At 42.5% G+C, this 13,469-nt stretch overlaps 1 protein-coding gene and 1 long non-coding RNA gene across 2 annotated transcripts in view; one reads left to right on the forward strand and one right to left on the reverse strand.

The window, feature by feature from the left end:
• fgfrl1a (fibroblast growth factor receptor like 1a) overlaps positions 1-9,021 on the forward strand; it is a 74,616-nt gene extending 65,595 nt beyond the window's left edge. Inside the window, exons 5-8 of the mRNA XM_084353341.1 lie at positions 1,998-2,294; positions 4,647-4,819; positions 4,908-5,088; positions 5,352-9,021. Of these exons, the coding sequence (XP_084209467.1) occupies positions 1,998-2,294; positions 4,647-4,819; positions 4,908-5,088; positions 5,352-5,776 (1,076 nt within the window). The 3' untranslated portion in view covers positions 5,777-9,021. The remainder of the gene's footprint in view (positions 1-1,997; positions 2,295-4,646; positions 4,820-4,907; positions 5,089-5,351) is intronic.
• A 181-nt stretch (positions 9,022-9,202) lies between these two features.
• On the reverse strand, positions 9,203-13,315 carry LOC311257275. Its single transcript, XR_014622604.1, has 3 exons — positions 13,171-13,315; positions 12,393-12,443; positions 9,203-9,450 (listed from the first exon to the last, which is right to left on the reverse strand). It is a non-coding gene; the product is annotated as an uncharacterized lncRNA (long non-coding RNA).
• Positions 13,316-13,469: the final 154 nt, after the last annotated feature.

Consider the following 13,469-nt stretch of genomic DNA (forward strand, 5'->3'; position numbering starts at 1 on the left):
TTAATGTTACGGTCTAAAAAATACTTAGAGTTGTGATAAAGTACTTGAAACTGCTAAAAAGGATGGAGCAAGTGCTGCCTTTCACTTTCCCCACCCAGATTTGTTCCTGCAGGCCGGGGAGTTTGATTTTTAGCTGTCTTCTCTAACTTTTAGGCAAACACTGCCCCAAATGTACTTCTGCTTTACTTGAGTAAGGAAGGTGACCAGTCATGTGAGGGAGAAGAGGAAGTGATTCAAACATTGTTTACTCAAACAAGACAATTAAGTTTATTACAGCAAATTAGGTTGTGTATACCCGGAGGCACGCTACAATATTAGTTAATCTTACGTAACCAAATCTTGTGTTCACTCCTAAAAATTACCTCCAACCAAACACAAACGTTTCCCTGCAGACCGAGATGACTCAATTTTCTCCTAATTCCATTTTCTTGTTTGTGGAAACACATGTCAGTGTGTTTACACCGAGCCGGCATGTCCTTGTGTTTGGATGCTGATTATTAACTTCAAAGATAAACTGATTTCACGGTGCGTAAACGAAGGCTACGCACCAGCGCAGAATATTCACGGGAGGAAAATGAATTTGTTATGTCATTAGTTGCTGCAGATGTCTGCAAGGGTTCAACCAATAAACGCCCAATTGAGCAACAAAGAAACGACGACACACAGTTCGTTAAACCAGTCACACATAAGTACAATATCTGTGTGCTGACAGGGAGCTGCAGAGAACCCTTTGGAGTATTTATATCACTGACAAACAGTAGTTTGTCTCTTTTATCCGTTCATCAATGTAATTTTATCTCATATCAAAGGTTGCAGCTGCAGCTATTTTGCAGCTGCCTTATCTGCCGCTGCATTCCTGAAGAGGTAAAACAATGGAGGACGTGGAGCTGAGCTTCCTGGCACAACTTCACCTTCATCCGAGGTGCATAGAGAAGAGAAAAAAGTCTAAAGAGGTCAAAACTCCAGCAGCTCTTGTAGTAAATAGATACAGATGCAAAAGAAAAGAAAAATGCTGAATGTCTGATCTGATTAAGTCAATAATCTCTCACCCACATACACAGTTTGTACATACATGTAAATATATGTTTCATTTACTTCACTTCACCACCTCCTTGTGTTTTGATACTTCAGTACATTAAAGTTCAGAAAATTGGTTTTGATACTTTAAGACTTTTACTCTCGTACTGTTCATATCTTTGAGTATGACTGTGGCTACTTTTAATAACATATGTTTAAAAAACACATATATCCTGTCAGCTGGTCCATTAACAGCCTCTTTTTCCTTGTAACATAATGTTTATTGTAATGCAACAAAACATTTTATATCAAATTAATTTCAATAGTTTTGCTCTCAAGTCTTTTATGTTTGATTGCATTAAAAAGACACAAAAGTTTATAATTATTAGACCCACATGTTTCCGTCAGATGACCCTGATGAAGGACAGAAGTTTGGAGATGGACTGAAGGGTTTTAAGAAGAAAAATCAAAGAAAAATATAGTAAAATCTTATAAAAATCAATGAAAGCAACACGTCTTCTAAATGCTGATCCTGTTTTTATTTGTTTGATAGAGAAAATAGTGACTTTTCTAATAGAAAGCGGCTCGTGAGGCTTCAAACGTTCCTCAGCCCTCCGTCTGTGTCGCAGCCTCTTCACATATCTTGGCTTTGATCGCTCTTTAGGTCTTATAAAAGTCACATTTAAGACTCTCTGATGAATCCCATGATCTTTCCCAGTCCGCTCTCTTTCCACTGGTCTGAAGAGCTGAACACTGCTTGTAAATATAAAACTGCTCTGTAAACCGTTTATCTCTGCTAATAACTTCTTCTGTTCCCTCTTCTCCCTTCCTCCCCGTCTTTTTTCCATCTGTAGCTCGCCGAGAGGCAGAAAGAGTTTCTGTGTTATTAATCTCTTGACTTTCACATTTTAGTTAAAATTGTTGCTGCACCAGAAACCAGCAACACAACCTTCTCACTTTCCCCTTCTCTCCACCCGCAGTGCGTCCACGTTTCACCCAGCCATCGAAGATGAGGAAGCGGGTCATCGCTCGCCCGGTCGGCAGCTCGGTGCGTCTGAAGTGTACGGCGAGCGGATACCCTCGCCCCGACATCGTGTGGCTGAAGGACAGTCGGCCGCTGGTGGACGAGGACGGTGGAGCTGGAGGAGAGGAAGGGAAGAAGAAGAGGTGGACGCTGAGTCTGAAGAACCTGACGCCGGAGCACAGCGGGAAGTACACCTGCCACGTGTCCAACAGAGCCGGAGAGATCAACGCCACCTACAAAGTGGAAGTCATACGTGAGTCATCGCACGTTGCAAAGACATAGATTGTTTTGTGAAAGTAGAAAAAGCTTTGATAGAGGTTGGTTGAAGATTAGTGTTAGGAGGAATCTGCCCAGTTTAAGTGCTGCAGGAGAAAACCCAGAAACATTTAATTCACAGTTACAGAAAAGCAGAAGATCTCTGTGTTTATTTCATGCCGTGACACATCAGGAAGCACATTTTTGCAACTGTGGTGCGTGGGCTGTTCCTGCTGGTGTATGATACAGTGATATATACAAGCAGGAACGTCTCCCACCTCAACAATAACATACATTAAGCTGTACACAGTGTGTGTATCACTGAGAAGCCTGTCTGACTTAATGGTAGGGTCTGAAATGGCTTTTGTTTCCATTCTGACTCACAATGCAGTGGTCGAATGTCTTAAGATCATATGATCAGCAACACCATAATTTACTCTGTTTAAATGATTTGCTGGCAAAGAGTCTGATGACTGTGATCAGTCTGAAACATCGCTGCTTATTCTGTCGTGGCCTGAGGACAGATTTCCATCTTGTTTTAACAGAGAAAGACGTGGAGATGTTCAGTAATATGTTATGTTGAAAGTGTTAACCTGCAGCTTTAGATTATTTTAAATTCGTGACGTTGAATAAGAGTATTTTCATGGGAAACGTTTTGCTTTTGTCTCATTCGGGTTGAATTTACACGTCCAGATTCTCATTTTAATGCTGCTTGAAATAATTAATTTAATAGGTCGGTTACAAAGTAGAGCTTCAGGCCACACACACACACACACACACACACACACACACACACCAGTGCACTCGCTAATGACTTGCACCAAGAATAGAAGTTTAAAATAGCTTCTAAAAGCCTCCTTTCACTTCAGTGGCATTTATTGATCACCACCAGGCTCGTCAGTAAACACCAGCGGAGCGAGCGAGGAATGTTCAGCAGGTTTCAGTTTGGAGGACGAGCCAGCTGCAGGTTTTAGTCTAAGAAAGAGAGCAGCATGTGTGTGACGATGAGCTGTGAGTGTTTTTTGACGTATTAGGTCGCGTCTGAAGGCCGCAGAAGCTGTTTTGTCGCTGGATGATTTAATGTTAAGCAGCTCGATGGAGTAAAACTGTGCGTTACTGAGCGTGATAGCTCTGTTGAGAACCTCCGACTAGCTCCTCTCACTTTACTCGACACATCTGTTGCACATTAAAGTCCAGCTGTAGTCTTTCCTGAAAGACACTCGCACGTGTGCACACATACACACGTTTAGACAGGAAGTAAATCAAACCGATGCTCGCTTGTGTCAAATGTGACATTTTCTCCATCAGCAGAGATTCACCCAGCTGTCAGTCATCGTCTAGTTGTCTTTCTAACAGCTGCTTGACAGAAAAACTAGAGAAAAAGACGAGTACAGCTCTCACAGACTGCAGAACCATGATACTTGAATATAGTACAATGAAGATGATAATCTATCTGGTTTGCACTCGTTGACTCGGACTCTGAGATGAGATGCATTAAATAATATAAAGAAAAATGAATGCCAAGAGATTTCACACTAAACTTTGAACTTCCATGTGTTTGCTGGATGAGTTCTGGCCGTGTTGTTTGTGTTTGTGGTTCATTTGCATTTGATTGTATGTAGCCATGCTTACCAGATGCCTGTGGGACGTGCTGTGACTACATTAACACATTTAAAGTTACAGTTGCAGCACTCTGAGCCCTCTGCAGCACCGTCTGCAACACTACACGAGCACTGAAGAAAACAAAGAAACTAGACTTCAACCTTTCTTACAGAACCACACGAGCCTCCCTGGAAACTACAATCCTGTCCAACTTCCAGAATTAAATCCTCTCGCAGCCAAAACTGAAGATGCCTTTTAAATCTGTTTAAGAAAAGGTTTTTGAAACAGCTGATGTCAGACGGGAACAAAAAGAAAAAATCTAATTTTCTCAGGTTACGTTCTTGTGAGATTGCATTTACTGATACTGAAAACAGAGACTATTGAATGTCTGGCAGGTGTGTTTATTCTGCTGTATAAACTGGGAAAGAAAAGACAGGAGCCGAAGATAAGGGATGTGTTTGTGTATCTTCAGCACAGAGGGAGGATGTGGTGCTGAATACAGCGGATACTGTGTAAATAATGCTTAACCACATTATATTCTCTCTGTGCCTGTGCCTTCTTTTGTGACTTTCATTCAGTTCAAATACATTGAATAAAAAAAAGAGCACATACTGTTTCCTCACTGTGAATTTAACTCTGAATTTGACAAACCACTTATTCTATTCACACTTTGTCAAATAAAATAAAAATTAAACGTTAAATATTAAATCTACTTTTTTTTTTTCTGTGTCTGTGTCCCTTTCTTCAGAGCGTACCAACTCTAAACCCATCCTGACCGGTACCCACCCTGTCAACACCACCGTGGACTACGGAGGAACCACGTCTTTCCAGTGTAAAGTCCGCAGTGACGTCAAGCCGGTTATTCAGTGGCTCAAAAGAGTCGAACCTGGTGACGAGAACAAATTTAACTCCACGATAGAGGTACAAACACACTTCTAAGTGTTAACATAATCCTCTAATGGTTAACTAGACATATTTGAACTTGTTCTCCGTGTGATTACATTTAAAGGTTGGAGACCACCGGTTTGTGGTCCTGCCTACAGGGGAGGTTTGGTCGCGTCCTGATGGATCCTACCTCAACAAGCTGCTGATAACCAGAGCCAAGGAGGAGGATGCCGGCATGTACATCTGCCTGGGAGCCAACACGATGGGCTACAGCTTCAGGAGCGCCTACCTGACGGTGCTGCCAGGTCAGAGGAACAACGACAAAGAAACTAGCATGCACACATATAGAAGTGTATATGTTTATGTAGATATCACAGTATCTCTCTGGAATATTAAACAAGAGAGGAAAATACTTGATTTGGATGTTCATCAGCTAATAACATGTTACAGTTAAGCTAACTACTGACAGGAAGCTGCCAAAACCAACAAACCAACACGTTTCTAAATCTCGACAGATGATTCTGTCTTTCCCATCATTAACACGTCTTAATTTCTCGTGTCCTTACAGATCTGAAGCCGCAGAACAACGCTGTCCCGACAGCCACCTCCCCGAGCCTCCCCTGGCCCGTCATCATCGGTATACCAGCAGGTGTCGCCTTCATCTTAGGCACCGCCCTCCTCTGGTTCTGCCAATCGAAACGCACCTGCTCCTCTTCTTCTTCATCCTCCTCTGCTCTTCCTGCCCCCCAGCGTCTACCTGCAACAAATCGTGACCGAGCCTGCCCAGCGGCGCCTTCTCAACCCGCCGGTGGGGATAAAGATTGTCTTTCATATGAGGACTACATTGCCCACCAGCAGCTGCTCCTGGCTCAGGGAGGCGCTGGATTGGCTCCTAAGGTCTACCCGAAGATCTACACGGATATACACACGCACACTCATTCACACGTGGACGGGAAAGTACACCAGCACCAGCACATCCACTACCAGTGTTAGCAGCGAGGCTAGCAGCACGCTGTGGTGTTTCACATTCGACTAACACGAACAACAGTCCATACTAATGAAAGCTACGTGCAGGAGACCATGAGGATTCATAAACAGAAACATGGGATCACGCAACTCTTCCTCAATATGCTGCAGACACGGATTTATAAAAGACACAAACAATGAAGAATGTAAAGAGAGAATACAAAGATCCTTATTTTTAGCCAATCTGGAGCTGAATCCAGTGAAATATATGAGAGAAAAATCCCAAAACATGTTTTATTCAAGCCTGTTTTTATATGAATCTTTTCTTTATCTGTCTCTGTTCTTTTAGTACTTTGGACACAACCAGAACCTCCTCAATAAAAGCAGAAACACAGCTCACCTACGCTACAAATCTCTAAGTATAGCTAGAGTTATACGGCATTCAGCACGCTGCCTCATCCTGGATGATCTATAAAGAACAATATAGCATGTGTGTAATGTAACAGCTTCATTTCAGAGTACATCACAGGCCTCAGGCCAGCTGAGCCTTAAGAAATCAAGACGAACTCTCCCTGTGTCCACGCCCTCGGACAGGATGACGGCTGCTGGTTTTTGCTTCTGCTGCTATCTGTGTACTTTGTGAAAAAGAGCTGATGTGAAGCTGAGTTCAAAAAGCATGGATGTCTCTTACAGTGATTTCAGCTGCAGCTACAGCGCACCAAGGATCTCTTCCGTGAGTACACCTACCGACAGCTTCTGCCCCTTTACTTCCTGGAGAAAGGTGGCATTTCCCGTTCCACGTCACCTCCTTCTCAGCTTTGATTGATGCTCGCTGCCTCTAAGAAAAGAGGGATAAAGGATATCAGTTCTCCTCACGTCAAAACGTTCAACCTCTTTAGCCAAACAGCACAAAGGGAAGATCGACAGTGCCCAGATGTAAAACGGTGCCTTCAGAGAATTGTTTCCAGATTTCGTGGATCACTGTCGGATCATTGGATATGTCACAGCTTCTTGTTAACCTGTCATGAGATTTAGAGGGCTTAACAGAGAGGAGCTTCACTCAAACTCTAACTTAAGGATGAGACTGCACGTCCTCGACTCTTCTTCTTAAAGGCGCCTCACGGTTTGACCTCAAGTATAAAACAACAGGTTTCTGCATGTGCTCTGTTCTCCACACATGGTTTGTTACAAAGCCTCTGCTTTCATCTGGTGTCTCTTGTTTTATCATCTAATGAGGAAAAGGTTTGGATCTTCTCACCTGCTGAGCCCTGTGACCCCCTGATCAGAAACATGGAAGCTGATGAGGTTAAATGATTGGATGCAGGTTAAAAGAGAATCTGATACCAGTATTTTTTTATCATTTCAGAGCCATGCATTTTGCAGAAGGTTACATTGATCTGCAGAACCCACTAACTAGTACATGAGTACATAAACTGCTTTTAGTGCTTTAAAGTGGCGATGAGATGCATCCATGTCTTGATTCTGTATATTTTGATTGACCACTAGTTTCACTGACCACTTTAAAGGTGCACTTTGTAGTTTTGGGGAAGAAAAATCTGAATTAATTGATTAACATGACTGAATAAATAAACTTTCATCAGAGAGCAACACAGTTTTACACCATATCCATCAAATAAATATGTCTATGCTTTTAATATTATCTTATTGATGTGGTAAATATTACTTTTCTGGGTTTTTTTCTTTCCAAAACTACACAGTGCACCTATATGAGATGTTTTTAAATAATGAGATCCAAAAAATGAGTTTGAACTGGGTTCCAGTAGGGCCAAAAATAAATATTTGCTTTGCGTGTCCAAAAAACCAAAACAATGGTTATCTATTGAGTGCAACATTTGAATTTAAATTGTTGAAATCTTTTACTAGTCATTTGGCCAATAGACAAAAAGATAACTTTCCACCCTGTTTTAAGGCATTTCTTAGTTTCCTCACACCACACCCAGATCAGAACCTCAGCAGACCCTCTCACTGACTGCACAGTCAGACTTTCTTAAGCTCTCTCTCAGATGTTCCTCCTGTTGTTCCTGTGTTCATGAATCTAACCACTATATTAAAAAAATGTGTAAAACGATACGCTGAGATAAGATTTAGATTTCATCTGAAAGGCGCGCTCGGCCGCGTGTGTAGCCGAGACAGCGGGGCGACTTTGTCCACAGATGTCTGAACGTAGGAAGAATGTTTAAAAAATGCAGGAAGGTTTATGTGAATTATTAAAGTATGTCAGCGTTTCTCTCTGCAGATCGTCTTCAGGACAAAAACCCAACAGTGAGAACTTTACAAGGCTGCGTTTAAACAACCATGTGACAGGAAGTGATATATGGAAATCACCTGGTAACTTTAGTTACACATGTGCTCGTTCTTCAGCATGTAGTTTTACACATACATCTTTAAACTCAAGGAGGAAAATGTACAAATATATATATATACATATATGTATATATATCCATGAATGCCATTTTTTTTATAGTCATTAGAGACACATGTTTATTTTCCTTCAGCTGTAACTGAAAATAGGCCTTGAAACATTTCATTATCTCTCCCCTGTTCACACATTCTTCTTGTCCTCCCATCTTTAGTGTTTGGAAACATCTGTTGACAGAGTCGCCCTGAACAGCTGCAGCGTGTTTCTTTTATTTAAAGCTGTTTCTTCCGATGCTCGCAGGGTGGAAAAGTTTCCAAACAGGAACATTTTTCTCAATCGATGCTTTATTTTTTCTGTGAAAACCATCATCAGACAAGTTGCCTTCTTTCATTTCACATGTTTATCTCATTGTTTTTGTGTCAAAGCTTAAGGACTGCCGATAAACAGACTGTGTATATGTGCACTTAACCACTAGCATGTACATGGGATGACATTAGTGTTGAGATTATAGGATCTGTCAGATCACTTAGGGAGGATGCTTTGGACCAGTCAGTAGCTCGAGCAACATATTGGCCCAAACAACATCGTTAAAAGCTCAAAGATTTTAAAAAAAAGAACATGTGTTTCTAATTTATTTTCTTTTAAACATGTTGGTTTTTTTCATATAATTGGGCATTATACTGCATGAGTGGATTTTGTGTTCTAATAGTAATGTAAGCTATGTAGCAAATACCATGTTCATGTCATTGTAAGATACTGTATTTATACGTGCTGACGGAGTATACGAAATTTTATCGATAATCTTTGTATCGACAATCTTGTACAGTCTATTGTCATTTAGGTTTCTCCCATTGTAATCATGTTATTGGTGCCAATAAAAAAGTTAAATCTACGTATGACTGTTTTTGTTGGAAAGTCAGAGAGCTGAGTCAAAGGTTAGCACGTCCTGTGCTGTGGCAACGAAACACGTTGCTAAGGACAGAAAGAAAACATGCATAGTTCTGTTTTAAGTCATTTATTATTATCTTATTGTGTTGCCATGTCCTGCCCTGTTGCCACCTCCGCCCGTCGCCTCGTCCTTTCAACAGCGTTTTCTTTCACCATCTTCCTCTCCTAAATGAGTCAGAGAGGGATGCTGGGCCTTCACACCCTCCATCTGCACGGACCGCACGTCCATCTGTCATCTCTCCAGACGGACATGTTGACGGATGAAACGCCGGCTCGCGGCTCTCACAATTGAAGGGCTACAACTATTTAGAGGAGGACGGTCGCTTAAAGACAGTCCCCATGGTGCAGTGATGGACTGGACTGGAATCTCTTTCTGTGAGGTGACAGAGAGAAAACAGACACGGAAAAAGACCTAAAATTACATTTCATAGATGATTTATTGGTTAATATAGACTTGGCCTTGGACATACCATAGAATTAAATCAGTTTTAACTGGAGGCCACTCTGTGATGGGATCACACACCCGTCAACATGTTAATGTTACGATCACCTGAGTACTTTAGTTTACTATAGTGATGTGTTTTTTCATCAACCTGCAAAGACTGATATCACTCTCACTGCCAGAAGAGGGAGATTAAAGTCCTGCAGGTTTAATATTACGCGATAAAGAACGATATGGCTTTAACATGTACAGAAAGCAACCTGCTTACACATTCAGCAGTCACAGGGGTCGTGTTTTCTGCTCAGACATTCACTTTCCTTTCAGCTTGCTTTCTACCAACTCCTAAGGAAAAGGCCCATATTCACAGTATAAGTTTTACCCTCATACACTGTATATTTTAACCAAAATAGCATCATAGCTTTCAGGATTTGAGGGTTGAAGGTTGAGGACGGGCTGGAGGGACCGGGGGAATGGAAAAAAAATACAGTGAAAATATACAAAGAGTCAAATCATCGTACAGGAATCTGCGGTTCTGACATGTTTGCAAAGTCAAGAGTTACTCATGACTTTATGACCTAACCCAGGGATTTACTAATCCTGGTCCCATGGATTTCTTTGCGTCCGATAAGCTTCACATTAACAGCCGAGGTGAGATATTTAAAGCTGTGAAACACTTTTTTTGTAAGCGTGAGATAACAAACACACTCGAAGCCTGAAGAGACTGTGCTCGGTGAATATGTGACTTTTCCAGGGTTGTTCTCATCCTTGACATTCAACTCTCATTCTTGTCTTATCTCACAGATTAGCCTTTTCCTGTGTTTTTTTGTGTTCCTGGTCGCCTCCTGTGAATTTGATTGACTTGAAGAGCCGGGGGGGAGGACGATGGGGAGGACAGACAGAGGAGGAAAAGATGAAGAGGCGCAGGGAGGAGGAGGATGACACAGGGCTGAGCTGCTGACAGATGTGTTGAGCTCACTGCTGCTCTGTGATGAACAGAGGAGATGAGAAAATGGAGAAGAGATCAGCGAGGAGTGTGAAGAGCAGGAAGGGAGGAGGAAACATCAGGGAGGCACGACACCTTCTGTCCCATCTGTCTCTGCTTTAATTTGTCATTTGGTTCAAGCAGCATATGTTGAAATTAGGACGTTCTCAAGGTTCGTTTTATTTTTACTTTCTAGGCGAATAGCTATCTTTAACAGACTGACCTCCACCGCCAGAGAATATAAGTTAACTCATTTCAACACAAAGTGTCCTCTGTGTGTTTTTATTAACCTTTGTTCAAGCAGGTGAAAGTGTCATTAACATTAAAAGCTTTTCCGAGAGAGGTCAGGTCAGGAAGTCAACATACAGTAAAGGTTTCACAATAAACATATAGAGTATCAAGCAAAGAAACCTTTTGCACCAAAGAGCAGAGATTACCCTGTAAAAACATTCCTGCAGATATTTGAGGTCTCACGTGACCATTCAAATAAATTAGAAACAACAACACAAACACTGGCGACCAATACGATCACTGTGAGCTTCATTACCTTAAAGTCCACTGTGTGTTTTTTCTAAAGGCGTGTCCTTTAATTCTGTTTTCTTTGGCCTTTCAAGAGGTTTCTCAATTAAAGCAGAAGACAAACGTGACGTGGGGTCATGAAAAATGTTACCTTACCTTGGTTGGTACACATTTGGGATAATGTAATAACAAAAAGTACAGCAACTGTCAAGTGTTTCTGGACTCTGTAATGAATAAATGTTACATATTGCATCTTTAATCTGGATGAAACATGTCGCCTTCATATTTTGTAATCTGATAAGCACTTCTGATCGACCTCCAGCGAGCTGCTGTTGATTTAGAAGACAAGTGTGAATCTACAGAAATCTCTCCTCCCGCTGTCAACAGTGATGTTATGTAGTCCTTTGAACATGAACTTGATTGTTGTTGTTTGGCGGGGGACGCCTCAACTTAAATGGAAAAAAGTTCCTGATAAGAGTTTCTAAAAGGAAAGATGTGCTTCAGTGTGAACCACAGTGTGGACGACATTCCTGAGCTGCTGAGATGAAGGATGAGTCCTTCGTCGGGCTGAAGTCAGTGTTTATGTTTTGTTTTCCGTTGACAAGAACCTTCAGTCAACATCACTAATGTCATATAACAAACAGAAACATTTCTCTGTGGTTGTTTGCAACAGAGAGACACAAATATTTAAACCACAATAACCAAAAATAATGTGATGTGACAAGAGGCCACAAATTTAAGTTATGCACGTCCAGTTTTCTCTGAGCGATGGAGCATTTTCTCGCTGCTCCAACCAGCGAGCATACCTTCACCACAATTTTTTTTTTTTAAGCAAATAAGCCATCACAATTATTCTCTGTTGTAGCCCTCCTGCTTCCTCTGGCCGATAAGTTGGCTGCATTTTGACTAAATCTCGTCCATTGCCAGAGCAAATGTTTTGTCCTTCAGACCTCGAGGTCTTGCAGGACCTTGTGCTCGCTCTCAGAGTGGGCTCTGGCGTGCGGTTGGCGGGTTGAAAAGGGTGTGAACCCATGGAGGAGATTCCTGGGCGCTTGAGTCAACAGCAGCTGCGGTTGGTGATGAAGAGAAGCTGTCCAAAGAGCTTTTTTACCGGCAACTGCCTTTTCACCGTGAAAGGACGGCTCAGGTGAATGGAGTCAGTGACCATGAAGGGCTCACACACAGACATGCACCTGGGAGAAAACATAACACACATCCACTCATAGAAACCAGAGAGATAGCTATACATGCACACACTCACCTGGGAAAAGAGATGGAAAGTGCATATGCAACACACACACACTCGCATACACCCAGATGGGAAACAACACAGACACCTGGCTGGCATTGAAGCGCTGATCTGTTTGCATACCTCTCCCTCTCTGCGCTCATCCTCCACACAGCCACAAAGCCGCCTTTAACACTAGGAAAACAGAAACACAAAAAGGAGGCTAAAAGGGGGCAACAGGCGGCTTACATCCTTCTTCCACCCATCCCTCCCTTCCACCCTTCCTCCGTCTCTCTGTACCAAATGTTTACCTTCCCCCCGTGAAAAGAGAGGGATGTGGACAGACAGGGTGAGAAAAGAAAGAAATCTGGCAGAGGGGAAGGGAGCCAAGGCCTTTAAAGTCTGCCACAGAGCCGTGACAAAAGCCTCCTAATCTCGGTGTTGTCTTTCGGCCCCCTTTTTCTCCCCGCACATCCTGCCAAGTGTGTGTCGCTGTGTGTGTGTGTGTGTGTGTGTGTGTGTGTGTGTAAAAGAGAGGAAGAAAGTCAGAGTCTGTGTGTGTGTGTTATGCAAGCAAGTGTGTGTGTGTGTATGTGGATTTGTTTGAGAAAGTTTAAAAAAGGCAAGGCGAGTTGGTGTGTGTTTGTGTGAAAAGAGATTGTGTGTGATAAGGAAGTTGTTGGTGTGTGTGTGTGTGTGTGTGTGTGTGTGTGTGTGTGTGTGTGACAGGAAAGGAATCTTTCCACAGTCGCGCTGACATCACTCAAGCATGCATGGGACAGTTGGAGGAGGCCGGGCCCCTTCAAAGGCATCAGCCTGCCTGCCTTCACATGTGGGGTGCCTGTTTGTGTGTGTGTGTGTGTGTGTGTGTGCGTGTGTGTGTGTGTTGAGTCTAGGAGTGGTCCAGGTCACCCATCCTCACCTGTTCCTCTTTGACTCATAAACTGCTCCTTCAGCTCTCTTCTGCTAAAATGCAACAAAATTGCCCGAGTGTGTGTCCAACAATTCCTCGATGTCGTCCTTTTCACCCTCTTCAAAAGCAGCAGATGTGAATAGACGTTTGTGTGTGTGTGTGTGTGTGTGTGTGTGTGTGTGTGTGTGTGTGACCTCCTCAGCGCTCCTTCCTCATCCTGTCGATCCCTATCAGAGGCAGCTGTGGTCCAAACAGCAGAGGAATGTATACTGGAGCTATCATGATATATGGACAGGCTGAGATAGACC

The sequence above is a fragment of the Pagrus pagrus genome, assembly GCF_965226575.1.
Source record: "Pagrus pagrus genome assembly, chromosome: 5".
Lineage (NCBI taxonomy): Eukaryota > Metazoa > Chordata > Actinopteri > Spariformes > Sparidae > Pagrus > Pagrus pagrus.